Source organism: Crocodylus siamensis, chromosome 7, assembly GCF_052110815.1.
Source record: "Crocodylus siamensis isolate JL-2025a chromosome 7, ASM5211081v1, whole genome shotgun sequence".
Lineage (NCBI taxonomy): Eukaryota > Metazoa > Chordata > Crocodylia > Crocodylidae > Crocodylus > Crocodylus siamensis.
The window spans coordinates 89072-116700 of NC_143401.1; the positions used below are offsets into that span (position 1 = coordinate 89072).

Here is a 27629-nt window from a genome sequence, read left to right on the forward strand (position 1 = left end):
CCCCTGGTCTCGGAGGGAGGCGCGAAGCCGTCCCGGCTCCAGGCGGCCACACACGGGCCCGACCGCCGCTTTTATTGTGCCCCGGCCGCGCTACAGCCCGGCCCGCCGCCCTAGCACTGCGCCAGGGCCCGGGCCGCCCCGGCCACGGTGAAGTCTCCCCGCAGGACGGCGGAGCCGGCGCGCCGGGCCTGCTGCGGCTGCTGCCCGCCCACGAAGAGCGTGAAGGGTCCCGGCTCCAGCAGCCAGCGGCCTGCCCAGACGGCGCGCCGGGCACGCGGCAGCTGGAAGCGCAGCCTGGCCGCCCGGCCGGCCCCCAGAGCCACGCGGCGGAAGGCCACGAGCTGCCAGCGCGGCGCCGGCACGGACGGGCGGCCCCAGCGCAGGTACAGCTGCACCACCTGCGGGGGGGTAGTCAGGGGCTGCTCAGCCCTTGCAGGGCAGTGGCCCAGCCCAGCCCCGCCCCCACCAGCGCGCACCCAGAGGCCACCCCTGCCTCGGGGCACCACCGCCCCCCCCCCCCCCGCGCCCAGGAGGCAACGTGACAGGGAGCCCAGGCACCCCCCCACCCCCACCAACCTCGTAGCAGTGGGGCCCCACATTGTGCCATGAATGCCCAGTGGCGCTCACCTCCTCGCCATCCCGCGGCCCCCTGTTCTCCAGCACCACGGACACGCTGAGGTTGGCACAGACTGGCAGGGTGGGGGGATCCAGGACCAGGTCCTGGTAGTGGAAGGAGGTGTAGGACAAGCCGTAGCCAAAGGGGTAGAGCGGGGGCTCCGGCCCATAGTACCGGTAGGTCCGTCCCACCATGGTGTAGTTCTCCATCGCCGGCACCTGCAGCCATGGGGCGGGTGAGGTCAGCCACAACCCCTGGCACCATGCTAGGCCAGGCCAGGGGGCCTGGGGGCCCACTGGCTGCAGGCATGTGGGGGGAGGGGGCATGGGGTTGGTTCCTAGCAGGGGCTGCCCTAGGCTGTGCTGGCCATGGGCAAGACCCCACTGCTACAGTATGGGGCAGCCATGGCCCAGGGGGCGAGTGCCCCTGGGGAGATCCTGAGTGATGCTGAGCCCAGCAGCAGGGCCAGGCCCATCGGCCTCACCTGGTGCATGCCAGCCGGCCATGTGGCTGGGAGCCGCCCTGCTGGGTTGGCGCCGTCCTGGCCCAGCAGCACCTTGGTGACAGCAGTGCCGGCTGCCTGCGCTGGAAAGAAGCAGGCGAGGATGGCGTGCACGCTGGGGTGGGCCTGTGCCCAGCTCACATCCAGGGGCCCAGCGTTGAAGAGCAGCAGGATGACGGGGCGTCCGGCAGCTGCAGGGACGATGGGAGAGAGAGGTGTCACGCGATCTGGACACTCCCTGCAACAGGGCCCAGGGACTCTGGGCTCAGCACGGACCCCTGTCCCTGCATGGGCTGGGTTGAGCAGGGCAGCACCTCAAGTGCAGTCCCCTCCAGGCTCTGGGTGAATTGCCCATCACCAAGGCCTCCATCCCTGCAGGTGACCCTCCCCACTCCTCCAGGGTCCTGGGGAGCCACATAGTTCCTGGAAAGCCCCTGGTGGGCAAAGCAGAGGCCCTTCCCCACCGGCCTGCCCCCCTGGAGGCTGGGAGTGCCCCTAGGACAGGGGCAGGCAATTATTTTGGGCAGAGGGCCGCTTACTGAGTTTTGGCAAGCCGTTGAGGGCCAGGAAGCCCAGGGCAGATTTAATATTAATTTTCTAAATGTTTTAGGGGTCTTGCGGGCCAGATAGAATGGCCTGGCAGGTCACGTCCGGCCCCTGGGCCGCATTTTGCCCACCCCTGCCCTAGGAGCTTCAGCGTCCTCCCTGCTCCCTCCCCCGTGCTGCCTCACCCTCGGCCACTGCGTCCTGCAGCAGCTGCAGCTGGTGCCCAGGCAGAGCCAGGTCCCTCCGGTCTTTCATCTCCGACTCCAGGTCAGTCCCTGGCAGGAAGAGCCGAGGCTGTCGCCTGTCCCCTGCTGCCCCAGGCGCCCCAAGACCAGGCTGGAACAGCAGGATAGCCCTGGCCACAGCCCCTACCATAGGCCCCTTCCCTGAAGGCATGAGGGGCCTGGCCTCTTAGCAGAGGCTCCAAGTCTGGCAACCTATGGACCTCATCCTGGCACTCGTGGGCTGCGGTGGCTGAAGATTCCCGGGGCTGGGAGCCGCCAGCCGCAGAGGAGCTGCCTGGAAGCTGCACCCCCACCCCATACCCGCCTCTAGGGACAGGGGTCCCATCTGCTGCACCCCCATACCTGTGCCCAGGCACACAATGACAACGTTGGCCCCCCGCACGGCTGCCTTCACCTCAGCGGGCACATAGTGTAGGCACTGTGGTTCATGACAGCCGGCCGCAAAGCTGACATTGGCTGGCAGTGCCTCCAGGCCCCTCCTGTGTGGCATGGGAAGTACATGTACTGCGCTGCCTGGCCCTGGCCCTGGCTCTGGCCCTAGTGGTGGGGGGAAGGGGCATGGCCAGGAGCAGGAGCCAGGCAGCGTTTCAAACCACGGTGCCCGCCCTGCATAACCCCTGCCCAAGCCAGACCTGCCCTGAGGGTGGTTGCAAAGCAGGGGGCAGCTTATGCCCTACCTGGGAGTGACGATGTACTGGGGGTCTGGGACAGGCGCATAGTCTCCAAACAGGACATGGGGGCTGTCAGCAAAGGGGCCAACCACCTGTGGAGAGAAGGAGGGTGGCGGGGAGGCTGCCTGCTTTGCCACGGGCCCCTACACAGGGGAGCGCAGACTGGGGAGCACCAGCACTGGCCACAGAATGTGCGGGCTGCAGAGGGCCAGGATGGGGATCACAGGGGACAGGCGGCACTGTCCGGCAGTCTGAATTGGGGTCGGGGCACCACTCACTCTACTCTGCCGATACTGTGTCTGCCCATGGCATGGGATGGCTGGAGTGGGCAGGGCTCCCGGTGGGGCCACAGGGAACAGTGCATGCCCTGTGGAGGGACTGAGGGTGCCCAGGGATCAGGCAGCCCCAGGTCCCCCGGCTCCTGGGTCTCCCATGCGTGTCTGTGTGGGGGGTACTCACAGCGATGCGCCCGCCTGCTAGGTCCTGGGCCCGCAGGGGCAGCATGTCCTCCACATTCTTCAGCAGCACCAGGGTCTTGATGGCAGCCTCTAGTGCCAGGGCCTGGTGTGCTGGGCTCTGCACGGTGTCCATGCCCAGTGCACGGTATGGGTTCATCTCAGGTGGGTCGAACTCCCCCAACCGCAGACGCGTGTAGAAGAGTGGCCGCACTCGCGCCTTCACTGTCTGCAAGAACCCAGGGGCTCAGCTGGAGGCAACCACAGCTCCTCCTCCTCACCCAGGGCCCCCTGGCCCCAGCTTGGCACCTGGAGCAGCCTGAGGCCCCTGCCCCCAGGGCAGCCAGCATCTGGCACATCCTTGGTGCCATGCCTTCTGCTGGCACCACCTCTGCCCCGTGGCTCCCACCTCCATGGTGATGTTGCCCTGGGCCACAGCCTCTGTTATGAGGGTGAAGATGTTCTTCCGCAGGCCATAGGTCAGCTCCAAGTTGAGGCCAGCGTTCACTGCAGCTGCACAGCAGGAGGAAAGCAACACATCAGTCACCTAGGGCCCCCGTGAGCTCGGGCACCTATGCAGTTCTTGCCTGGAGGTTCAAAGCCCTTCCCAGGGCTCCTGAGCCCTTGGAGGCTTATGGGGGAGGAGAGATGGATCCCTGCCCCTGTGGAAACTGGGGCACCGAGCAGGGCAACATCCGTGCAAGGTGGTGATAGCTGGAGATGGAGCCCAGGCATCCTGGCCACAGCCCAGTACCTGGCCTCTGGTGCCCTGGGAGCCCCTTTGTGCCGACCTGCTCTCACTGGGAACAGGCAGCAGCAGGAGCTGGAGCAGCAGGGACCCTGGGACACCCGCCCCCACACTCACCGATCGCTGTCTCCAGGAAGCTGTGTGTGTAGTGGTGCCCCAGCAGGATCAGCTCCACGGCACCCTCGTCGCTCACAACGTAGCCCTGGAAGCCCCACTCCTCACGCAGGATCCCCGTCAGCAGCTGCTCGTGGGCACAGGCCGGCACCCCGTTGATCCTGGGGGCGGGCAGGTAGTGCTGAGCCACTGGGGGCAGCTCTGTCCCAGCATGGGACAGCATCCCCCAGGCCATGGCCCCATCCCAGAATCTGCCAAGCCTCCCACCTCCCTGGCCAGGCCCCGCTGGCACCTGTTGTAGCTGCACATGAAGCTGTAGGACCCGGCATGGACACAGGCCTCGAACTGGGGCAGGAAGGTTGTTCTCCAGTCCAGCTCCCCCACCTGCAGGATGCCAGGGGAGCAGCCTGGTCAATGTGGTCAGCCTGGCCTTGGCCCTGGCCCAGCAGCTCCTTAGTGCCGCCCCTCCCCAGCCTGGCCTTGACTGTCTGGACCCCGCCCCACCTCACCTTGGCGTCAAAGCAGTAGCGGGACACGGGCAAGTTCTCAGGCCCCCCATGCACGCTGAAGTGCTTGCAGCCCGCACTCGCCTTGACGTAGCGTGGGTGGGGGCCCTGCAGCCCCTTCACAAAACTTGCCCCCAGCTCTGCACTCAGGAATGGGTCCTCCCCGTATGTCTCCTGCAGGATAGACAGGACACGTCCCAGCTGTGGCCCTGTGGCTAGGACCTCCACCGGGACTCCTGCCCCCACACCCTCCTCCTTGCTGCTGCAGTTGGGACCCCGGGCCACATGGCCCTCACCTGGTTGCGGCCCCAGAGCGGGTGGCGCATGATGTTGAGCACGGGGCTGAAGCAGCTGAGGCCTGTATGGTCACTGTATTTGCCTATGGCCATGAAATGGTTGTGCTTGGCTCTCACCTCGGTGGCTGTGGCATTGGCCACACGGTAGATCAGCTCTGGGCTGTGGGGCAAGGAGCACAGCTGATGTGCTGGGGGTAGAGGGGAGACCCAGAGCTAGCCTCTCTCCCCGCCCCCCAAAGCCACAGCACCAGCCCTGGGGAAGGGCAGGGGCAGAGCCAGCCTCCAGGCAAGGTACTGCCTGCCCATCCCCCAGCCCTACCTGAAGGAGGCGGCCAGCCCCAGGGCCTGGGGGAAGGCAGTGGCCCAGCCAGGGGCCTCCCCATCGCCCCGCAGGCACTCGGTGTTCCAGTTGTAGGGCTGGATGCCCAGCCGCTCGATGCCCGGTGCCGGCCCGTTGCCCTTAGCACCGCCTCTCGCCATCTGTGGGGCGGATGTGGGTGGGCACGGGGCAGCACAGGCTGTGGGCACCCTGCGACCCGCCCCACGCCACCGAGGGCGGTCAGCTCCTTGCAGACCCTGGCAGCGCCCCCTACCGGCGTCCACGAGCTCCCATAGCCCAACTCCGGCCCGGCCCCTCCGCCGGGTGCCCCAGGTCCTCTCGGGTCCCCCGCCCGTGAACCCCGCACCCCACCTGCAGCACCATCTCCTCCAGGCTCAGCCGGCCCACGAGGTCGTCCAGCCGCTGGTCCCAAGGCAGGGAGGGGTCCTGGAAGGGGAACTGCTGCCCCAGGCCCAGGCCCACCCAGAGAAGCAGGGCCGCGGCGCAAGACAGGGCCATGCTCACGGGACCGCGGGCAGACCACGGGCTGGACCGAGGGAGAGAGACGGGCCCTGTCGGGTGGCGCCGAGCGGGGCCGCTCCTGCCCGGGCGAGGCCGCAGCCAGCTCGGGCAGGGCAGGCCGTGGGCGGCACAGCCCCCGCACCAAGCAGCGCGGGGCGCCGGTTCCCACGGTCTGCGGGCCCGCCGCGCGGGGGGGCTGCGGGAGCCGCCCGCGCCCCCTCCACGCATGGCCTGAGCCGCGGGGCGCCAGCACTGCCCCCGCGGGCCTGCCCCGCTCCCCTCGGCCCGGCCCGGCCCGGCCATGAGCTGCGTGCTGGCGCGGCCCCGGCCCCGCTCACCGCCGCTGCGCGTCGGGGGTGGGAGCCCCCGCAGCCGGGGTCTGCGGCCGAGCGCGCGGGGCCCAGGCCCGTCCCGCACCGCGGCTCAGCGGAGCCGACAAGGGGCCCCTGGGCCCGGGCACGCCCCGCGCCCGGGCGGAGCTCGCTGGGGCTGGGCTCTGCCCGGGCCGGGGGCGGTGGAGGCGCGGCTCTCCCCGGGCCGGCAGGAGCAGGGGCCGCTGCGGGCTGCACGCTCTGGGGGCAGGGGTCGCAGCGGCGGGTACGCGCCCGCCCCTGCCTCCGCCCTGGGCCGTGCGGAGTCGCCCCGGAATGCAGTCGGGCGCCGCGCCCCAGGCCCGGGCCGCTGCAGTGCTGGGGGCAGCGCGGCCCGCCCTGCGTCGACCTTCTGAGGGGCCCGGGCCCGCGGGCACCGCGCAGCGCCCAGCCCGGGCCACGGCAGAGAGGCCGGGGCCGGGGGTCCCACAGCGGCCGCGGACAGCGTCGAGCCCGGCCCCCTCCCGCGGCGGGGGCGGTGCGGGACGTCCGGTCCGGTCCGGTCCGGCCGGGGCAGCCGCCAGGAAGCGCGCCCGGGACCCGCATCCGCCTGCGCCCCCCGGCAGCGGCCCCTTCCCCGCCCCAGGCCGCGCATTCCTGGCGCTGGCGCTGGCGCGGGGCCGGGCCGCACATCTGGAAGACATCTGGCGCGGCCGCAGCTGGGGGCGGGGCGGGGCGGGAGGCTATTTTTATCCCCTGCGCAGAGTGGGGCTGGGGGCCGAAAGCTGCTGCCTCCCAGCTGCGGGCGGGGGCCTTGCCCCTCGAAGCCGTGCTGCCGGGCGCCCGGAGCTCGAGGGCAGCCCCCCCGGGCTGGGCCCCGCGGCTCATCTTGGCAGGGCCGCGGCCGGGACAGGAAGGAGCCTGGGCACGCGGCCGGGAGGGGGCAGCGACGTGGCCGGACGAGGCCAACCCAGCGCAGCGCAGCTCGGACAGGCGCTCGGGCCCAGGCGGAAGGACCCCTCCCCGGCTCGGGCGTGCCTGCTGCCCCGCAATCCCATCCCGTGCCCAGAGAACAGGCGGCCGCGGCGGAGTCCGTTGCTTTATGCAAACACCGACAGCCCGGGCGCCCCGCGGCAAGTCCCGGCCCGGCAGCTTCGGGGAGAAGCGGGGCCAGCTCCCGGGTCGGGAAGCTCGTACCGGCGGTTCCGGTTGCACTGTGACCGGGCCCCAGCTGCGGCTCGCGACTGCTGCCCCAGCCCCAGCCCGGGGTCCCGGCGGGGCGGGACGGGGCTGTCCGTCCAGTCAGGTCCGGCCGCCCCAGGAGCCCACAAGCGGCCCCGGGCTCAGCGACGTCGGGGTCCGGGGGAGCCGGGGCCGGCCGGGTCAGTAGTAGCGGGCGCGGCGCGGGCCGGTGCCGGTGCCGGTGCCCAGCAGGTCGGGCTGCCCGTTGCGCCAGATCTCGCGCAGGATGCGCTCCCGCTCCTCCAGGCGCTGCGCCCGCTCCAGCTCCTCGGCCGAGGCGAAGACGCTGGCGGCGCCGTCGGGGGCTCCGGGGCTGTCGGGCGGCAGCTCGGTCAGCGGCAGCGGCGACTCCCCGCGCTCCGCCGCGCCCTCGTCGTCGTCGACGTCTTGCTCGGAGCCGCGGGCGCGGGGCGCGGGGCGGGGGCGCGGGCCGGGGCGGGCGCGGGGCTGGCACGAGATGCGGATCAGGAGCAGGCAAAGCGTCAGCACGAGCCCGAAGCAGACGCCCAGCACGAAGTATAGCCCGAAGCTCTCCGGGTGCGCTGCGGGAGCGCGGGACAGCGCGGGTCAGGGGGGCAGGCCCGCCGGCACGGGACGGGGGGAACGCCCGGCCCCGCACCCCGGGCCTGGCCCCGCACCCACCTCGGACGTGCGCGTAGGCCGCGATGCTGCTGCTAAGCAGCTCCACGTCCCGCTTGTGCGTCTCCATCGCGGGTCCCGCCGACGCCGCCCCTGGGGAAAGGGGCGCGGTGAGAGAGGAGGGGCGGGGCGGGGCGGGGCGGGGGCTGCCCGGGACCCGCTACGGGGCCGCGCCGGGCTGCTCCGGGCGGCCGCGGTCCGGCCGGGGGCAGCGGCGCAGCCCGCTCAGCTCGGCCTGCCCCGGGCAAAGGGCTCGCGGCTGCCGGCCCTGGCTGAGGGGCGCGGAGCCGGGCTCACACGGGGCGTCTCCCCGCCGGGACGGCCCGGGCCGGGCCCGCTCGGCCGGGGGGCGATGCCAGCGGGCCCGCGACGTGGCTCAGCCCCGCTCCCGTGCGGGCGGCGGGCTGGGAGCACGGTCCCGGCGGAGCCCAGCCCGGGCCGTGGCGTCTGCCCGCGGCCGCTCGGCGGCGGGCCCGGTGTGGGGCGCGCGGGACGCGGGCTGCCCCGCCGCCCCGCGCCCCTGGCACGACTCGCGCCCATCGGCGGCCGCCCGTCCGGCCCCGGTGCGGGGGCTGCGCCCGCGGGGCGGCCCGGGGCGGAGGCGAGCACCAGCCTAGCCTACCTGCCGCGCGGCGGGGCCGGGGCCGGGGCCGGGGCCGGGGAAGGTGCCGCTCGCTGCTCCGGCCGCACCAGATGGGGGTGGGGGTGGGGGTGGGGGCGGGGGCAGGGGAGGAGCCGCCCAGGGACCCCGGCGGGGCGGGGAGGGGGTCGGCCCCGGGCGGGGCTGCACCGGGGGCCGGACCTGGGCTCTTCTTCCCGCCCCGTCGGGACCGGGCCGGGTACCGGGGTCTCCTCGGCCCGGGGGCGGATCCGTGCGGGGCAGACACGGGAAGAGCTCGGGCCCGAGCAGCGCCTGGACTCGCGGCCGGGCCCCAAGGCAGGAGTCGGAGCCGCACAACCGCAACAAGAAACCGGGGGCCAGGGAGCACCGCTGGCCCCTGGCCAGGCTGAGGCCCCCTATGCTGCCAGGATCCCACCACAGCAACCTCCCCCACCCGCGGGCCAGGCTGCCCCCACACCCTGCAGCTCCCCCCCCCCGACCTTGCTCCCCAGGCTGGTAGACCCCCCACCCCCAATCCCCCCCCAAGGCAGAGCCCCCAACCCCGACAGGGAGGCAGGCACTGCAGGGAGGGAAGTGTTTATTGCGCTCGCCCATACAAAAATAGGTCTTTACACAAAGGGGCCTTCCTGGCCCCAGCCCGAGCGCCGCAGTATTGCTTCAAGGGGGGGGGCAGCCCCAGCTCCACGCCCCCACCCTCCCCACAACAATAAATAAGGCGAACAGGACTTCTCAGCCCATCCGCCTGGCTCCCCCTTAGTGTTCGCAGGCCCCTGCCCTGGCAGCTCTAAAGCAGCAGGACTCCAGCCAGTGGCCAGGTACAACAGGCCACTGACTGCAAGGACACGGGCTGCTGTGCCACAGGAAGGCAGAAGCTAGAGCCCTGCAGAGGCAGTGGGTGCCAGGCCCCCGGGACAGGGACTGGAGAAACAGGCCCAGCCCCAGGGTTCACAAGAAGCCTCTCCTGGAGGCAGCCCAGCTGCTGCACCCCAGTGCAGAGCGCGCCAGCCTCTGCCCATGCCATTGCTCCAGCGTGGCCTGGCCGCACTCCCACCACCACGGAAGCCGGCTGTGTCAGAGCACTGCCTTTACGCTGATCAGGCTATTACTGGGGAGGGCAACATGGCGCAGTCAGGTCTGGGGTGCCAGCTGCGGGAAGGAACATGCTTCTGGGAGAGGCCAGGGCCTTGGCCCGGCCCCATAGTGAGAACAGTTTATCTGGCAAGACAGGCATCCAGTTCACAAAACGAGGCTCAGAAACAGTGTACCCTATTCTCACCATGGTCCAGGGCCCACATGTGGCACTAGGGACACCCCTCCACCCTGGCTCCAGGGGCCCAGGTGCATGCAGGCTGCCAAGTTCTCCTGCTAGACCCAGAGGGCAGGATGCACTGGCTGACAAAGAGGCCTCTTGTGCTGGGTCAAAACAGAGTATTCTGGGGAACTTGTTCACATTGTAACTCATATATTAGATCTGTACCACAATGAAGTGTGAAAACTAACTCAGAATTAATGCAAAAAAAAAAAAACCAAAAAAAAACAACAAAACAACTGCACCTCAGATAAGCTACTGAAAAAAATAGATTAAATCATATATTCTGAAGCTAAAAGAAAAATCGGTGAAGGTATGCACAGGGGAAGCAGCCAGGGAGGGCCTAAAGGAGCTCTGCCAGACTCCACGCAACGCAGATGAGAGCTTGGGCCATGGCTGCAACGGCTGGTCTCGTCTCACTAGGTTCCTCTGACGAGAAAACAAGCTTCATCCTTAGCTGACCAAGGAAACATGGCTGTTAAATATCTGCACGCAGCTTGTTTCAGACCCTGTGGCACTGTGACCAGGACCCTACAGACCAAGAATGTTCAGACCAGTGGGATGTTAAAAACAGAACAAAGATTGGATGCAGAGGAGGGGGAGTGGGAGGTTTCAAGAAGTTACTACTTCCATGAAACCCAGATAAAAATTAAGCTTATTCAAACCATATGGAGCAAATGCAATCAGCCACTCTCCAGGTTACGCTACGCAGCCCACCACAGCGCGTGCGCCAGCAAGCCGCCTTCACCCTCGATCATCATCTCCTTTCCCCAGAGCTGCTGCTCGATCCGGAGGACAGCGTGGTTACAAAGACAAGAGAGGTAGATTAAAAAGTCATGATCAAAAGCAATTAGTCATCGAGGCTTGGATTTAAAAACAAGGGTTCCAGAAGACACTGAGAGTCTGCTGCTTCCAAAACCAGCTTGTTCAGAGTCTTCTCCCTCTGACAGAGCGAGTGTGTGTCCCTTTGTAGAGCTTGGAGGAACTGCTACATTGCTCTCTCCCAGGGGACACAGGTATTGCTGTCGAGCTGTGGCAGATGAGGCGAGAGGCAGACTGCAGGATGGTGCGTTGTGCTGTGGGCACAGGGCTGCTACTTCCGCAGGTATCTCTGGGCCAGGATGGCTGCGTCCAGAGGGTTCATGGGCTGGGCATCATGTCCCAGGCGCCGTACGGGCGGGATGTTCCCAAACTGCCGCTTCTGCAAGAAGCTCTTGCCCTCATGCAGTGTGTTCTTCTCCTCCGCCAGGAGCAGCTGCTGCCTCATGTAGTTCTCAAACTCGTACTGTGAGCACTCCTCTGTCACCTTCACCTGCAGCCAGGACAGACCCAGTCAGAGCCAGTTGGCGCTGGCCACACATGCTCACAGCCTGACCCCTGAACACCCTCACTGGCCTCAGCCTGCTGCAGGACTTGCTCAGCACTGGAGCAGGGTGACCACAAGGGGAGGCACTCACCACTGCAGACAGTCCCAGACTTGCAGCTGGCAGATGGGAGCCATCTGTATCAAAAGAAGCCAGTGACACTTGCAGCTGGTTACCTGCAAGATGGCTCTTTGGTGGCTTCGGGCTGACTGATGCTTTTTCCAAGCCCACTGAGAAGCCTGAGTAAGTGGTCAGTGCTGCTTCCCACACGCTGGGAAGAGGCCTGGCTCGTGTGGGCAAGCAGCCCAGGGGCAGGCAGGCACTTGGGCTCCCTGCTCACAGCAAACAGGAAGTTTATGCACTTGGCAGGTGATCCTTGAGATACTGCCGCCCTGTTGCCCCGCCGCCCATGCTCCCGCTCCCTCCAGGAAACAAGCTCAGTTGAAGAACCAGGAAAGCCGCAAGGCCACCTGAACGTGCCCCCAAGCTGGCTGCTCCCTGGACGGGGCTGCACACAGCGCTGTTGTTGCACCTGCAAGCGCTTAGAAGAATGAGGGCTGAGGGAGTGCCCCCAGGATGGAAAGCTGCAGGGCTGGGGCACAGACACAGGCCAGGCTCTGAGCTCCATGGAAGGCACCTGGTGTCTGGTCACAAGAGCCTGCACATCACTCATCTCGAGACCCTGTTGTAAATAGTTCTTTCCACCAGGCTGACTTCCTGAACCCTCAGCCCTGAACTGCACTTCCACACGGAATATAGGTTCTCAGCAGCTGCCCAGCTCATGCCTCCCCCAGCCCTTGTTAGCACAGATGCTGTGGGCTCAGCGGAGGGACAGGAGAAGGTAGGAGCTGCAGTGGAGCAGCAGCAGTACAAGAGGAAGGCCCTAGCCCTGAGGCAGATTTGCGTGGGCCTTTGGAAGAGCTGCTGGGCATAGGCCTGCTCTCAACAGCTCCCCACTCACTTGTGAGGATGTGGGACACCACTCCCACTCCCTTCCTCCCCCTGCCACGGCATCCTTACCTCCTGGGGGTTCTCTGGGTTGGCCACCTGGTCATCAATGTCAGGCACCACTTGCAGAGGGCCACTGAGTGAGGACATGGACTGCCTGGGGGAGACAGAGCATGAGCAATGCAGGACAGAACTTGTGCAGGGCTCGGCCCAGCTGCCGTGCAATGGCAGTGGAGGCAATGCATAATTAGCTTGCCAGGTGCATCTGGGGCACTGCAGCGCATAGGTGCAGCCCTGCCTGCGCCTCTGATGGGCTGCTCCAAACCCACAGCTAACTGTTGTTCTGACTTGAAGGAAGTTGTGTTACCAGCGCCCAGAGCTCTAAACAGGATGTGGGATTCGTAGTTTGGCCTAGATACAAGTGAAAATAGCCACCGCTCCAGAAGTCATCAAGCCTGACGGCTGACTCAGGCAGGGCATAACTGCATCCAGCTTGGGAGCCCTTGGCCTCAGATGCTGGGGTCACAGCGCTGGACAGCCAGTGCCTACTTGGCACAAACATCTGCTGGAATGGGCAGCGCCATTGGGCTGGGTGAGGGGTGGGCCCATTTGGACTGTGGCTCTGCAATCCCTGAAGAAGCACCTTCAATCTCACTCCTACCACCCTCCCCAGTCTGCTCTAGATCCAAGCTCTCCCCCTCCAGGTTTCATGCCTGGTTTCACTGAGCTGGACCTGGGGAGCTGTCATCTCTGTGGCAACGTGTTCCTGTTTCATGTGGGAGATGTCGCTGACCATGGAGGCATGCAGAGTCCCTCTGGTGACCTAGGAGCACTTACCAGGATGCAATGATGGAGCTGAGCGACTCCAGCACCTCAGAGGCAGTCAGGCGCTGCTGTGGGTCTAGGACCAGCAGCTTCCGGATCAAGCACACCGTGTTTTCGGAAACTCGCCCATCTCTGTCAGGAAAAATCACCATGAGGCTGGGAGGAAGGGAACCAGGGGTACGTAGCCAAGGCGAACATGGATGTATAGCAAGGGTGCTGTGGGGCCAAGCAGGGACAGGGATGGGTTGGACGCTGGGGGCATGCAACTGCTCTGACTGGTCAGAGCTGAGCAGCAGGCATCGCTCCACCCACCAATGTGTTCCCTATTCCTGTGGCAGGGGAACAGAGGCAGACGGGTCAGGGCCGGGCTCATGCTGGATGAGGCGCCTCAGCTCCACTCTCGCGCCTTGGAGAGCTGTGCCTGCTGGGCTCTGGCTCTGCACTGGGCTGAGGCCCTCCCACCCACCTGACATTGAGGAGCTAGACCCGAGGGCAAGGGCAGGGGTGGGAGACTCACTCAGGGATGGTGTACTCGGCGGCCTTGATCTTGCGGAAGAGCTCTTGAGGTATGCTGTCATAGAAGGGGAACTGGCCGTACAGCATGGTGAACAGCACCACGCCCAAGGCCCACATGTCACTGGGTTTCCCGCGGTATGGCCTACCTGCAGAGGAAGGGGACAGCCGTCACATGGGGCCTTTGCCCTTGGCAGCACTCAAGAGAAGGAACACAGAATCACATGTAGACCAGCCTCCAACAGCAAGCATGAGCATCAGAACTAGCATTAGAGCCAGTCTGCCATTAAAGCAGCATGTGTAACAGCCCACATCCTGCATCAGAGAGCTGCCTTCACAAAGGCCCTTGACAAAAGGGTATACTCTGTGTGGAAGTGCAGTTTGGGGCTGGGGGTTCAGGAAGTCAGCCTGCTTCCCTGTGGTGGAAAGAACTGTTTACAACAGGGTCTCGAGATGAGTGATGTGCAGGCTCCTGTGACCAGACACCAGGTGCTTTCCATGGAGCTCAGAGCCTGGCCTGTGTCTGTGCCCCAGCCCTGCAGCTTCCCATCCTGGGGGCACTCCCTCAGCCCTCATTCTTCTGGACACAGGTATGTAGTGTACTGGTTTCCAACCTTTTTTGCTGCAATCCTAAATTGGCCACCAATAGGACCTCCCAACCTAGGACTGCAGGGGGTGCTGGGAGTGTAGCAGCGGCCTGGGGATGGGGGAGCCACCATTGCCCCCTTTGTGCACAGTGGTCCCAACCCTGGGCCATGCACATGAATGTGAGTGCGCATGTGTGTGCAGAACCTTCGCGACACTACTGAGGACCCTCCACGGCCCTGATTTGGGAACCAATGCCTGGCAAGACTCAGCCCGGTGGTTTCTCTCTCAGGTCCTGTCTCCTTTAAATCCAATGCTGCAGATGCCCGAGAGGTTTCCCCTCTGTCCCTAAGTGCTCACTGGTCAGTGTCTGCCCCCCGAAGCAGTTGCATTTCAGTGGTGCTTACAGGAGCATAAGGCAAAGCACTTGTAGATGTCAGAGATTGAAAAGGCTTCCTGCTACACAAGGCCAAAAAGCAGGGAGGAACGTGGTAGCTTGTAATCGTGAATCAGACTGAGGAGCATGAGCCTAAGACTGGCATGGTTTGGGCAGCAAGGATCCTGCCTTAAGCAGGGGGCTGGGCTAGATGTGACCTTCTGAGGGCCCTGCCATCCTGGCTCTGTTAGTATTTGAAGTGAGAGGCATGGGGGACAGGGAAGGAAGCCCTGACAAAAAAAAAATTCCATTTGAGCAGCAATCTGTAGGCAGTCAGCTTACACCCCCTCCTCTCCATAGCCTCCACGTGAGAAGGCAAGCTCCAGGCTTCCTGCATCTAGCTCCGATACAACCTTGTCAAGATGCCGTGACTCAGCCTTCAGATGCTATCAGAAACACACGACTGCTGGAGTCTGATGCGACATGCATGGCCCAGTGCTCAGGGACCCCTCCCCTGTGCCCAGGCATGCTGGGAAGCCTCACGCTGCAGCACTGGCCCACTACAGGACCCACTGTGGGACTGGCACTTTACACCTTTCACTGCACCACAACCTGGGATGAAGAAAAAGACTTCCTGTGACTCACAGGAGAGTCCTTGCTACAGCCTGCTGCATTTGCACTCATGCTCTGCTGCGCACAGCTCAGCGTAGCACCTCCACCACTTCCTCCCCCCTACTCCTCTGGAAGTCATGTTCTGTGAGCCCAAGATTCATGCCATCTAGAAGATAGCTCCTTCCAGTGAGACTTACAACACTGATTCATTGTGGCTTCCTTTTTTAGCTCCCCCTCACACAGGCACATTAGCAAGGCAGAAGGCAGACAGAGGGCAGCTTCTATGTACTAGAATCAGTCTCCCAGAAACTCAATGAACACCTTGCTTGTGACCATGTCTGCAAGTCAGCATGGGGCAAGGGCTGCCCAGACTCCAGTCCTGAATCTGGTGCAGGGTCTGAGCCTGTGGCCACTTTGGCCCCGGGGTAGGTATATAGCCTGTTAAGCCATGGAGACCTCCAGTGGAAAAGAATTGAGAGAGGGAGAGCACAAGAGATGACCAAGGGAGTTTCATAGTAGCTAGAGTCGGAAGGGACCTAGGTAGATCATCTAGTCCGACCCCCTGCCTTGGCAGGAAAGAGCACCGGGGTCAGATGACCCCGGCAAGGTGCTCATCTAACTTCCTTTTAAAAATCCACAGGCTAGGAGCCTGCACCACTTCCCCTGGAAGCTGGTTCCAGGCCCTAGCCGCCCTGACTGTGAAGTAGCGCCTCCTAATATCTAATCTAAACTTACCCTCCGCCAGCTTGTGACCGTTATTCCTGGTCACTCCTGGCAGCGCACGGGGGAACAGGGACTCCCCCAATACCTGCTGATCCCCCCTGACCAGTTTGTAGCAGGCCACAAGGTCCCCCCTTAACCTTCTCTTGTGGAGGCTAAACAGGTTCAGGTCCCGTAGCCTCTCCTCATAAGGCCTGCCCTGCTGACCCTTGATCATACGAGTGGCCCTCCTCTGAACTCTTTCCATATCGTCCACGTCCCTCTTGAAGTGTGGCGCCCAGAACTGGACGCAGTACTCCAGCTGCGGCCTGACCAGTGCCGCATAGAGGGGGAGGATCACCTCCCTGGACCTGCTCGAGATGCATCTGTGGATGCATGACAGGGTACGGTTGGCCTTCTTGACTGCCTCCCCACACTGCCGGCCCATGTTCATCGTGGAGTCAATGACGACTCCAAGATCCTTTTCCGTCTCCGTGCTGGCAAGAGGGGAGTTCCCCAACCTGTAAGTGTGGTGCCGGTTCTTCCTCCCCATGTGCAACACCTTGCACTTATCAGTGTTAAACCCCATCCTATTCTCATCCGCCCACCGTTGCAACCTGTCAAGGTCAGCTTGTAGCCTATTGCACCCTTCTAGTGCACCCACATCCCCCCACATCTAAGTGTCATCAGCAAACTTGAACAGGGTGCTTTCTACCCCCTCATCCAAGTCACTGATGAAGATGTTGAACAGTGCGGGCCCGAGGACCGAGCCCTACGGAACCCCACTGCCCACGTCCTTCCAGGTCGAGAAGAACCCATCCACTACCACCCTCTGGGTGCGGCCCTCCAACCAGTTGGCGACCCATTTGACCGTGTGGGCATCGACACCACAGTCTCCCAGCTTTTTGATGAGGACAGGGTGAGAGACAGTGTCGAAAGCCTTCCGGAAGTCCAGAAAGACTACATCCACAGCAACCCCTGCGTCTAATGATTTGGTGACCTGATCGTAAAAGGCCACCAGGTTGGTCTGACAAGACCTGCCACTGATGAACCCATGTTGGTTGCCCCTGAGCATGCATTCCCCCGCAAGGCCCTCCTGGATGTGTGCCAGGATAATTTTTTCAAAGAGCTTACCCGGGATTGAGGTAAGACTTAACTGGCCTGTAATTTCCCGGGTCCTCTTTTTTTCCCTTTTTGAAGATAGGGACCACAATGGCCCTCTTCCAGTCCTCCGGCACCTCGCCAGAGCACCACGAGTGCTCATAGAGCCGCGCCAGGGGTCCCGCAATGACCTCGGCCAGTTCCTGTAGAACCCTAGGGTGAAGATCGTCCGGACCAGCAGACTTGAACACGTCCAGCCTCTCCAGAAGTACCCTAACTAACTCCTCGCTAACCCCTGGCCCAGGCGTGTCTCTCCCGGGGCCCGAGGGGGGCCCAGCAGGGAGGTGGCTGAACTGGTCCCTACTTAGGAAGACAGAGGCAAAGAAATCGTTAAATATGTTAGCTTTATCATCTGGCGTGATGACTAAGTTGCCCATCGTGTCCTGCAGGGGCCCCACATTACCCGGGACCCTCTTTTTACCCCCTATGTATTTGAAGAAGGACTTCTTATTGTCCTTAATCCGGGAAGCTAGTCCTATCTCCATCTCTGCCTTGGCCCTCCTGACTGCCCCCCTACATCCTCGGGCGACTGTAACATAGTCCTTCTTGGTGATGACCCCATCTCTCCATTGGGTATATGCCTCCCTTTTAGCAAGGAGACATTCCTGGATGCTCTTAGTGAGCCATGGGGGTTTATGTGCCCTCCTGCTCCCTTTGACCCTTGTTGGGATTACCTCCCTTTGGGCATGGAGGATCGTCTCCTTAAGGAGCAACCACTCACCTTCGACATCTGATTCCCTTCCCCTCTGGGTCCTCAGCGCTTCCCCAACGATCCTCCTTAGCTTGTTGAAGTCAGCCCTCCTAAAGTCTAGGGCTGTTGCCTTGCTGCAGCCCTTTGCCACCTTACGCTGGATGGTGAATTCCAGCAAGCGATGATCACTGTCTCCCAGGTGGCCCATCACCCGCAGCCCCCTCACCAGGTCATCACCCGTGGCCAGCACCAGGTCCAACAAGGCGTCTCCCCTGGTGGGACTGTGCACCTCCTGGGTTAAATGGAGGTCCTGCACTCTGGCTAAGAACCGACGTGAGCGATCAGACTTGGCTGACTGCTCCTCCCAGCAGATGTCTGGGAAGTTCAGGTCCCCCATGATGACCACATCCTTAGCCCTCACTGCCTCTGTGAGCTGACCTAAGAATTCCTGGTCGAGCTCTTCTCCCTGGTTGGGAGGTCTATAGTAGACTTCCACCGTTAAGTCTCTCTCCCCTGGACTGCCTTTTACTCTAACCCAGAGCACCTCAGAGTGCCCCCCCTCTACCCCCTTGCTAATTAACGAGGAAGTATATTCCTCCTTGATGTAGAGTGCTACTCCTCCACCTTTCCTTCCTATCCTGTCCCTCCTGTATAGCCTATAGCCCTTGACACTCACCGCCCAGTCATGCGATGAGTCCCACCACGTTTCTGTGATCCCTACTATGTCAGGGCTGGTGATAGAGTTACTGAAGAACAGCCCCAAAAGCTGCTTCATTTCCCTGCCTTATTCCAAATTAGCTTTTGACTGGAGACAAATGCTAAAAGTGATCTCTCCTTGCCCAATTCCCTCCCTGCTGGAAAAACAGACTCAATCGTACATCAGGGCACTAGGGGACTTCAAAGGCTTCTCACCAGAAGGGAGTGCTGCCTAGTAGTGAGAACATGCAACAAATAATTACAGAATGCTAAAGGTGGGACAGGGCTATGAGCTCCCACCAGGAGAGAAGGGGCTGCCTACCACTGAGCACGTCTGGGCTGATGTAGGCTGGGCTCCCTCGCTGATCTTTCAGCAGGTCGTCTTCACTCACGAGGTGCTTTCCAAGACAGAAGTTAGTTATGGTTATCCGGTGAGTCCTGTGGAGGATTACAATGCATTAGTGAGCAGGGAGGCAGGCCTGGAGCCAGCTTTGTGCTGCTCTCCAGGAACACTGTGCTGCTGAGCAGCAGAAGCTGTAACCCTGCCTACCAGGGGAGATGAAATCCCAAAGTGCTAACGTGACTTGCGGTTCATCGTTTACAAGGTAGGGGGACCCTGTGCTGGCATTTAAAGTCTCCAAAGCCTTATGACCCTGAGGAAGTCGCAACGCTCTCGTTTGAGAAGTAATTCTCTCTGCTTCTCTCAACATGCCCCCGACTCCCCAGTCCTTTCTGTTTACCAGCACTCTGCTGCAACACTCTTTCATGGCACAGACTTGCTGCCAGACTCTGTGGATAGGTGAGGTATGGACACAGTTGAATCAATTACCCAGAAAGAAACCCTGCACTTATGTATTTCGTGGTAAAAGGAATTGCGAACTGCGGATATGTGCTTTTTTCACATGAAAATACCGCTATTTCCTACAGGACTGCCTGCTCTGACTGCTTTCACATGGGAAATTAATCACCTCTATGTTAAGCTTGCAATAATCAACTGAATATAAAAATCTTAACATACAACTTAGAGGACAGAGCCCAAAGCCACTGCCAGGAAGATTATATCATCTTCTGCCTTGGAAAGTGTTTTTAAACTGAGATGAGTCAAACAAAACCAAGTGTTGGTTGGAAAAGCCATGATGATTTTTAAAGAAAGTAAGATGTATTTGAGCAGCTCCCACAAGCCTCTGCTGTTAAGGGATGTGAAGAGCAGAGCATCAAGAGACATGCTGGGAAAGAAGAGAAACAACTAAGCAACGCAGTGTTCAGACCCATGCAGAAGTGCTCAGGGTTGTCTCGTTTTATTTAGTCACTTGAAAATGATCTAATCTGTAAATCACAGAACCCAGTTGCTGCACTTCTTTTGAGGAGGACTGAGCTAGACACGGTTTTAGAGCATGCACGTGTTCTGGGGGGTGGTACCTTCCCTGTTTTCATTCTGCCAGGAACGTGACACATGCAGTTTAAATGCTTGGGGGGGGGGAAGAGCAGGAAGCCCATTGCATTCCTCCAGTCAGCAGAGGAACAGAGATTTTGCACCAGCATGTCAGGCACAGGAAGAGCACATCTGATCAGCCCCAAGCCACTGGTCCTCCCCATGAGTCTATTCAGAAATACCTCCCATCCTTTCCAGTGATTCACAGCTTTAGAGGATACAGCAAACTTCTCTCTCACCACAGCTGACTGTTTTGTTGCTTTTAAAACTCACTGTTTTAGCAGAGCACAAACTAACCATGTGTTGGCCCAAGCAGTGTTGTGCATCTGAAGGCTGGTGTGCTGCCAAATGCCTTTCCCTGTGGGCTATTGAGGGGCCGGCCCTTGCACAGCCATGACTAACAGTCTGATGCTCCATTCCATCTTTTGCCTGGAGCAGGAGGCAAATACTGCAACTCCTTCTGTCTACTTCTCTTCCCACTAGGCAGGACCCTGATCCTAAGCCAGAGTTCAACAAATGTTTCTTCTCTGCCAGATGTGAGCATTAAACACTCCAAGCCAACATGGGAATCTCTGAAAGCCATCAATGGTTGCAGCAGAAACAGAAAACCCACTCTTGAGAGCAAAAGCCTCTTTTTGCCTTCCAGGAGGCACTGGGGTCACTGTGGACAGGTACTCCCAAGCAGATGCTTTCTCCTGGGAGCCAGTGTTATAGGATCACTGGAGTCGAGTTAAGACTTTACATTCCCACAGCTTCTCTCCATCTCTCACACCCTTCAGCCCCTTAACAGACTGGCAAAAACCTAAGCAAACAAGATAAATTCCTCTAGGACACTGACAACAATCCAGGATGCTGCAGGTAAACACTGCTGCAGCTTCAGCACAAACAAGGAACTGCATTTGAGACCAGCATATCCACAGGCTTTGAAAGGACATTTATGCCACAGAAAAGCAAGCAGGATAACGTGTCAACCAATTTCACTCGCTTGCCAAAACCACTCTGAGAGGTCTCTGAACTCTCCTATAAGCCGATTCTAGTGGATACAATAGACTGCCTTCCCAAGATGGACCTGAGCAACCAACTTGGCAGTCTGACTATTCAGGAAAGAACTGCCCAAGCCAGTGAGGTCCCAAGTGATGACAAAACGCATGCACATCCCACTGCTACCACGTGCTGTTAGGTTGTAACCTTTCCCCATGGCTTATAACTAGTTAATTATTCAGGGAAGGAACTGTGCTTTCCAGCTTGTCTGTAAAGTAACTTACAGTGAACTAATTTCCATCATGAATAAGTCAATATGTTAGAACTTGTATTAATTCAACTAATGGGAACAAGGAAAATATTTTCAGCACTGACGAAGAGAACCAGATAGAAAGGCTATATTTAGATTAGTAAATATTTTACTACAAGCTGTTACACAGTATTGACTGTCAGTGATTTGATTTTCTTAGTAATTACAGTAGAGATTGCAGCACCGGGAGTTCATTTAGCATGAAGGGAATTTAAGTACATGAGCAGTGGTGCTCGACACAGCTCAGTTGTAAAACACTGGACTTTGCTCTTCTAGGTTCCACAGACAGCTTTGGTAAAGCCATGGAGTCACATGGTTCCTGTCCACATCCCAGTGTATACACAAAATGGGGTAAAGGGGTCCAACCACCAATCTCAAAGGAATGCTGATGCTTTCATTCTAAAGCCACAACCTCCAAGATGAGAGACTTGAAAATGGCAGAGAAGCCTGAAAGATAGAGTGGGACACTTTACGCATGAGACTATGTCAAGATGGCAATGCACCATCTCTTGCTATCACTAAAGATGTATGTTAATAGCCCACTAAAAAATAACCATGATTACTTATTTTTGGATGGAAGCAGGAGTCCAACTTGTCCATATTCAACAATATTATCCTCTGGTTTGGAAGTTCATTACAAAGTGAGTTTATGGAACTGTTAAGTCAGTGTTTCACATCAATGAAATCAGCTGTACAAACAGGAAACAAAGCTGAAAATGCTTGGAAAATATCTCATTGGGTGTCTTGAAAATAAAAGGGCATTAGACACTATTACAACGCAAGAAAACCAGACAGCTCCAAATCATCATAGAGTGAGTCACCTCCAGGTAAGGACAGTCATTATGAAACCCAGGCTGACCAAAAGGCCAAGAGTGCAAAACAGCCAAAGTGTGCAGGTGCAGTGCATGTCATTCCTGGAACTACTTGTTAAAGCACTTTACTCTGATAATCCACAGGACAGTGTCCTATGTTGACTGCACAGGCCCCAAGATACCAAGTGTTCTGGAGTACTGGCACATGAAAAACTCCAGGATGTGAGGTTAGACTGTGTACAAGCTGAGATGCAACTGTTGTTATTTCCAAACCAAAACCCAAGAGCAATTGGGAGTCTAAAGCTGAATAAAGTTGCTACCACTGTACTTCAAGAGGTGGAGAAGAAGGCCCAGATGGCCAAACACTCAGGAAGTTCTAAGGAAAGGCAGGGAATCATTTGACACCCACAGCTGGAAGGCCACATGAGAGGAACACAGCGAGGCACCCAGAGGTTCACCCACTGCAAGTCTCACACAGTCACTGTAAAGTATATGTGAGCGCAGGCAGAAGCTCACTGCACACATGCTCAGGTATTCAGCTCCTGTTAGATCCACTCAGTTTAAAAGCTCCAGCTAAGTTTACTCTGCTTCAGACAATAAATAGGCTGAGGGCAGGCAGCAGGTCTGACTGTCCTCCAGGATAAATTGGAAAGCCTCCATTTCCCTCAGAATATTTTTCCATTTTCTATCCACTGCTGTATCACTGGTGACCAGCTTCTCCAGTCTGACTGGAGAGAAATGACAGCTGCATCCCATCAAGGCAATCATTCCCATTCAAAAGGAATGGGGGTGGGGGGTGGTAAAATGAGATTTGCGTCAGCACCGTTTGCTTTGTATGAGTCATGGTTCAGCTATGACCTTTTGGCTGATGCCATGTGTTTTTTCCTTTTCTAGGAACTTTCTCCTGGGGACGGTGGGGCTGTGTGCCCCGATGCTCTGGGAAAGTGGTTCCCCATTGTCATTTCGCTAACAATACGACGACCAGAGAGTCTGCCCTGTGTCCAATGCACACTGCAAGAAGGGATCCAGCTTTTCTCTTCATAGAAGAGAAACTGGAAGCCTGGTTGCAGTTGGTTATCAGAAGTGTTAACTGCAAGGTCTTTTCTACCTTCCAACCCCTGACTGGCAGCCCAGATGGGGCTAAGTGCAGGGTCAGGTCCCAGGCGTTTAAGCAACTCCAAGATATCAGGCAAGCAGCAGCAGCCTGAAGTTGGTAGCTTCAGAGAAAGAATGGAACAAAAACAGGCCTTGCCTCTGTGCAGCAAGATAAAATGGGGAACAGCAACCGATGTCTAGGTCACAGGGAGGGGAGCTTGAAGCCAGCTATCTGGAGGTGGGTTCCTGAAGTACCGGAACAATGGTTTCTTGAAGGATCACTTGGAAGGACCTCAGTCTGGCTGACCAGAGTGACAATGGCAAGAAGCATGACTACAATAAGGACAGGAGCAGCCTACAGGTTATTTAGTGGTTCTTGCTCCCTACACATAGAGACACGTCACTGTACTGACCACATTTTAATTGTGAATCACATCCAGGCAAGGACAGTCATTACGATATCCACACTGACCTAAATGCCAAGAGCGCACAACAGCTGAAGTGTGCAGGTTCAGTGCATGTCATTCCTAGAACTGCTTGTTAAAGAGCACAAGTCTGCTTTATACATTCAAATGATAAGGTAGTCCTCAGGTGCAGCAAGAGGCAGAAGTGAGTTTTCAGGTCTCAGTGACTACCAAAAACCTGCCCAACTGTAAAACAGAGCATGTTTTGTTAATGAAGCTGGGTGTTTATGAAAGCTAAGAGCCAGGTCTGGAGGTACTCTGTGCTGCAGGTGGATCTTGTGTTAAAGCAGCACCGAGCTTCTTATGCCCTACTGTAAAGGAAATCTGTATTCACCTGTGAGGATGAGCAGAGCTTACAGTTACGCTGGTCTGAATCACAGAACAGGGATTCTTCCATGAGTGTTGCAGTTTAGCATGCAGATATCCAAACACTTGCAAACACAAAGGTGCTCTGAGCATGTCCCAGCTCTTATGTTCACTTATTGTTTTAGTAAAATCAGAAACCCCCTAAGACAATGCCACTCACAACTAGAGCTCATTTCTATTCCATTCTTCCCAAGGTCCTACTAAGAAGAACCATTCTCCAGTATATCCTCCTGCCACTCGCCAACCAGCAGAAAGGAAGTTGTTTGCTATGCTGCCTTTGCTAGAAGACTTTTACAGACTTGTAACTTTGAGGCCTGCAAGAACCATTATGATAATCTACTCTGATCTCCTCTACAGCACAGTGACAGGCCATCCACAAGAGCTATCCTGCATTTGAGAAAGTGAGAAAATAATCCTTCCTCACCTAGCAGAGCATGAAACTTCTGCTGAATTTCCTGGGGAAGCTTCAGAATCTGATCCCTTAGCCTGAGTGGCAGTATGCTCAAGGTATGTGAATGTGAGGCATTAACACCAGAAACAGAAAGGTCATCTACAGTAACTGTGCCACTGGTAACACCCCTGGCCAAGGTAATGGACAGTAAGAAATTTCTGGCTCAACTCCATCTACAATTAGGAAATGAAATTTGGTCACCACTTGGTTTCAAATGCCATTGCTTCCCCTCTATAAACTCTGCTCTGAGGCACTGTCATGGGGCGTGACTGCAATGGATCAGCAGCTGTATAAGCAAGGTGTAATACTATTGACACTGCATACAACCTGGTCAGTGGGTGGAACTGCTGTGCGCTGGGTTACAAGATATCCTGCATGACCAATGATAGTTCTAGCTTAATAGGGGCTGTGGGGAAAGGCAAGGAAACACCATAACTGCAGATGAAGAACTTCCTAGTAAACGTGGGGAGGGGGAGCATTACAGGGCAAGGACATATTCCCAGACCAGGGCTCTGCCAGTGCTGGTAGCTAGAAGATCAAAGGACACACACCAGTTTAAAAGCCTTTCTTTGGGTGGGGTGGGGAAGAGCTGTTTGTAGTGAGAACAGACACACAGGTTCCGGGCGAGTGGCAGAAATGTGAAAGCACCAGGGTCTTCCCTGCACCCCAGGGAACTTCATCTTAGGAGACAGGCATGTGCACAGAGTGGTTTGTTGTTTTAATATTGTTTTCTCTTAAACACATTTCTTCTCCTACTTCCCTCAAGAAGGCTGAACACCCAAGCCACTGCCCCTACAGAAACAGAGCAGCAGGCACTGGAGGGGCTTAGATCTGCTGAAGCAAATCATGTCAGAGGGCTGCAGCCAGAGCCCAGGTCCAGAGAGCAAGAATCAGGCGATTCCACCACACAACCCTGTAGGAGTGGGGGGGGGAGGGGCAATGGGAGGGTTTACTCAGTGCCCTGCAGTTGGCTTTGCGATGGTGACTAGGGAGTCCCAAGGCACAGCAGCTATGCAGGTACCTGCAGGAATGCTTGAGTTGGGTGTGGGACAAACACACTTCCATGGGGTTCTCTCTCTCAGATCTCAGCTTGTGACAAAACAGTAAGCTGACACTGCTGTTTGCCATTAGCTGTGCTATAGCAGCATTGCACATAGCCCAGGAGTCTGGCTGCAAGAACGCACTCCAACAGCTGTGTATGGGCAGCAGAAGTACCTGGGCACATTGGATCACCTGGGCTTAGTTTATTTCTGGAAACCCATAAGAACAGGATTTTGACAAGGGACCATGCTCAACTGCATTTCCTACTCCCTCCTGGGAACAGCTACTCCTGGGTGAATTCAGTGATTGTCACTTGTGTGATGCCAAAAGCATCTGTCTAAGGGAAAGGAAATTTGATTGAATCTTTACACAAGCACCCTAAATACAGGCTCAAGAAAGTCACTTACCTTTTGTTTAGCACCATGTTCCCTAGTTTCAAGTCTCTGTGCACAATATTTTTCTGCAAAATATATTCCATTTTAGATCAGTAAATGCGAACACAAACATGTCTGATGAGCTCAAGATTGTTCAGTACTCAGAAGACATAAGCATTAAGTAAATATAAGAGTACACTGACGAGGACAGAAATTAGAAAAACATTAGCAACCATACCACCTCCCCCCAGGCTTTCCCTGCAAGGTCTGTTAATTTGATACGTGTTCCAAGCGAAGCTAGGAGAGCAATACGACCACACAAGAAACCCACAGATGGGAGCAGTATCTGCAGATGGAGATGGATTTAGATTCAAATAGTTATGTGAGTTTCAGCAAATACTGGTAAGGCCACCTGAAGTTTTCAGTCATTTTTGGGATCCATAGCAAAGAACAAAGGCTTGTCAGAATCATACCAGCAATCCTAACAGTCTGGAGTGCAGGGTCCTGAATCGAACAAGCTGTGGGACACCCCAGAACCTCCAAATTGATAGAGCATGACACACACCATCAGTAGTAAACTTTCTCCACTCCAATTATTCTATTCTCATGTGCAGGTTAAAAGCCACATGGTCTATAAACACTCCTTACTCACATTACTCAGTGCCTTCTTCATTCTCTCATAGGGAGAATGAAGGCGGCATCGGGTAATCTGGGGTCCCTGCAGGATATGCTTGGCAATCTGGTGGTTGCACCAGAGGAGAAAGCAGACCTCTTTAACAAATTCTTCACCTACATTTTCTCGTGGAGGGACCAGGACTCCCTGACCAAGATTCCACACAGACTCGGGAGAAACTCCACCAGGCCTAAGGTCAGGGAGGACCGGGTTAGAGCACTTCTGGAGGGGCTGGAAATGTTTAGATCAGCAGGTCCAGATAATCTCCACCCCAGAGTGGAGAGGGAATTGGCAGGGGTTACTGAGAGGCCCCTGGCACAGCTTTACGAGCACTCGTGGTGCTCTGGCCAGGTGCCACATGACTGGAAGAAAGCCATCTTTAAAAAAGGGATGAGGGAGGACCTGGGCAACTATAGGCCCATTAGTCTTACTTCAATCCTGGGGAAACTCTTTGAGAAGATTATCAAGGAATGCATCTGTGATGGGCCAGCAGCAGGGATGATGCTCAAGGGCAACCAGCACCATTTCATTAGGAGCAGGTCCTGTCAGACCAACCTGATTGCCTTCTATGATCAGGTCACATTATCCTTGGATGCAGGTGTCACGGTGGACGTAGTCTTTCTGGACTTCAGCAAGGCTTATGACACTGTCTCCCACCCCATTCTCATTAAAAAACTAGGAGACTGTGGCACTGATGCCTACACAGTCAGGTGAATTGCAAATTGGCTGAAGGGTCGTACTCGGAGGGTAGTGGTGGACAGGTCTTTTTCGAGCTGGAGGGAAGTGGGCAGTGGAGTCCCTCAGGGCTTGGTCCTTGGGCTCGCACCGTTCAATTTCTTTATTAGTGACTTGGATGATGGAGAAAAGCAGTCTGTTTAAATTTGCTGACGATACCAAGATTTGGGGCGAGGTGGGCACACTAGTAGGGAAGGACAGATTACAGCAGCACCTGGACACGTTACAGGGGTGGGCTAACGAAAACAGGATGGGTTTCAATACTGACAAGTGCAGGGTGCTGCACTTGGGCAGTAGGAACCAGCAGCACAGTTATAAGCCGTAAAACTCCCTTCTTGAAAGCACGGTGGCAGAAAGAGATCTTGGAGTCATTATCGACTCCAAGATGAACATGGGCCAACAATGTGAGGTTATGGTCAGTAGTACCTTGTTGTGCATCCACAGATGCATCTCAAGCAGGGCCAAGGAGGTGATCCTCCCCCTCTATGCGGCACTGGTCAGGCCACAGCTGGAGTACTGTGTTCAGTTTTGGGCACCGCACTTCAGGAAGGATGTGGACAGCATGGAGAGGGTCCAGAGGAGGGCCACCCACATGATCCGGGGACAGCAGGGCAGACCCTACGAAGAGAGGCTATGGGACCTTAACCTGTTCAGCCTTCGCAAGAGAAGGCTGAGAGGGGACCTCGTGGCCATCTATAAATTCACTGGGGGGGGGGGGGACCAGCAGGGTTTGGGAGACACCTTGTTCCCCCTGGCACCCCC

At 58.2% G+C, this 27629-nt stretch overlaps 3 protein-coding genes across 8 annotated transcripts in view; all 3 read right to left on the reverse strand.

Annotated features, from left to right (window-relative positions):
- Positions 1–32: 32 nt before the first annotated feature.
- LOC149859205 (uncharacterized) lies at positions 33–6676 on the reverse strand. The gene is made up of 15 exons (XM_090056486.1): positions 5879–6676; positions 5391–5565; positions 5019–5179; positions 4700–4859; positions 4407–4577; positions 4190–4281; positions 3901–4058; positions 3445–3548; positions 3040–3264; positions 2587–2672; positions 2252–2388; positions 1850–1939; positions 1101–1309; positions 628–834; positions 33–398 (listed from the first exon to the last, which is right to left on the reverse strand). Exons 1-15 carry the CDS (start codon positions 6553–6555, stop codon positions 111–113), a joined length of 2940 nt encoding a protein of 979 aa, XP_089912612.1. The 5' UTR covers positions 6556–6676; the 3' UTR covers positions 33–110.
- Positions 6677–7091: 415 nt separating this feature from the next.
- Positions 7092–8459, reverse strand: EVA1B (eva-1 homolog B). Its single transcript, XM_090056496.1, has 3 exons — positions 8355–8459; positions 7736–7825; positions 7092–7635 (listed from the first exon to the last, which is right to left on the reverse strand). The coding sequence occupies exons 2-3, from the start codon at positions 7800–7802 to the stop codon at positions 7235–7237; spliced, it is 468 nt and encodes a 155-aa protein (XP_089912622.1). The 5' UTR covers positions 7803–7825; positions 8355–8459; the 3' UTR covers positions 7092–7234.
- A 455-nt stretch (positions 8460–8914) lies between these two features.
- Positions 8915–27629, reverse strand: part of STK40 (serine/threonine kinase 40) — a 38744-nt gene continuing 20029 nt past the window's right edge. For all 6 annotated transcript variants that reach the window (XM_090056491.1, XM_090056492.1, XM_090056494.1 and 3 more), the window contains 6 exons: positions 25493–25545; positions 18456–18571; positions 13318–13462; positions 12813–12932; positions 12048–12132; positions 8915–10975 (listed from right to left, as the gene is read on the reverse strand). In XM_090056491.1, the coding sequence (XP_089912617.1) occupies positions 10757–10975; positions 12048–12132; positions 12813–12932; positions 13318–13462; positions 18456–18571; positions 25493–25545 (738 nt within the window). In that variant the 3' untranslated portion in view covers positions 8915–10756. The remainder of the gene's footprint in view (positions 10976–12047; positions 12133–12812; positions 12933–13317; positions 13463–18455; positions 18572–25492; positions 25546–27629) is intronic.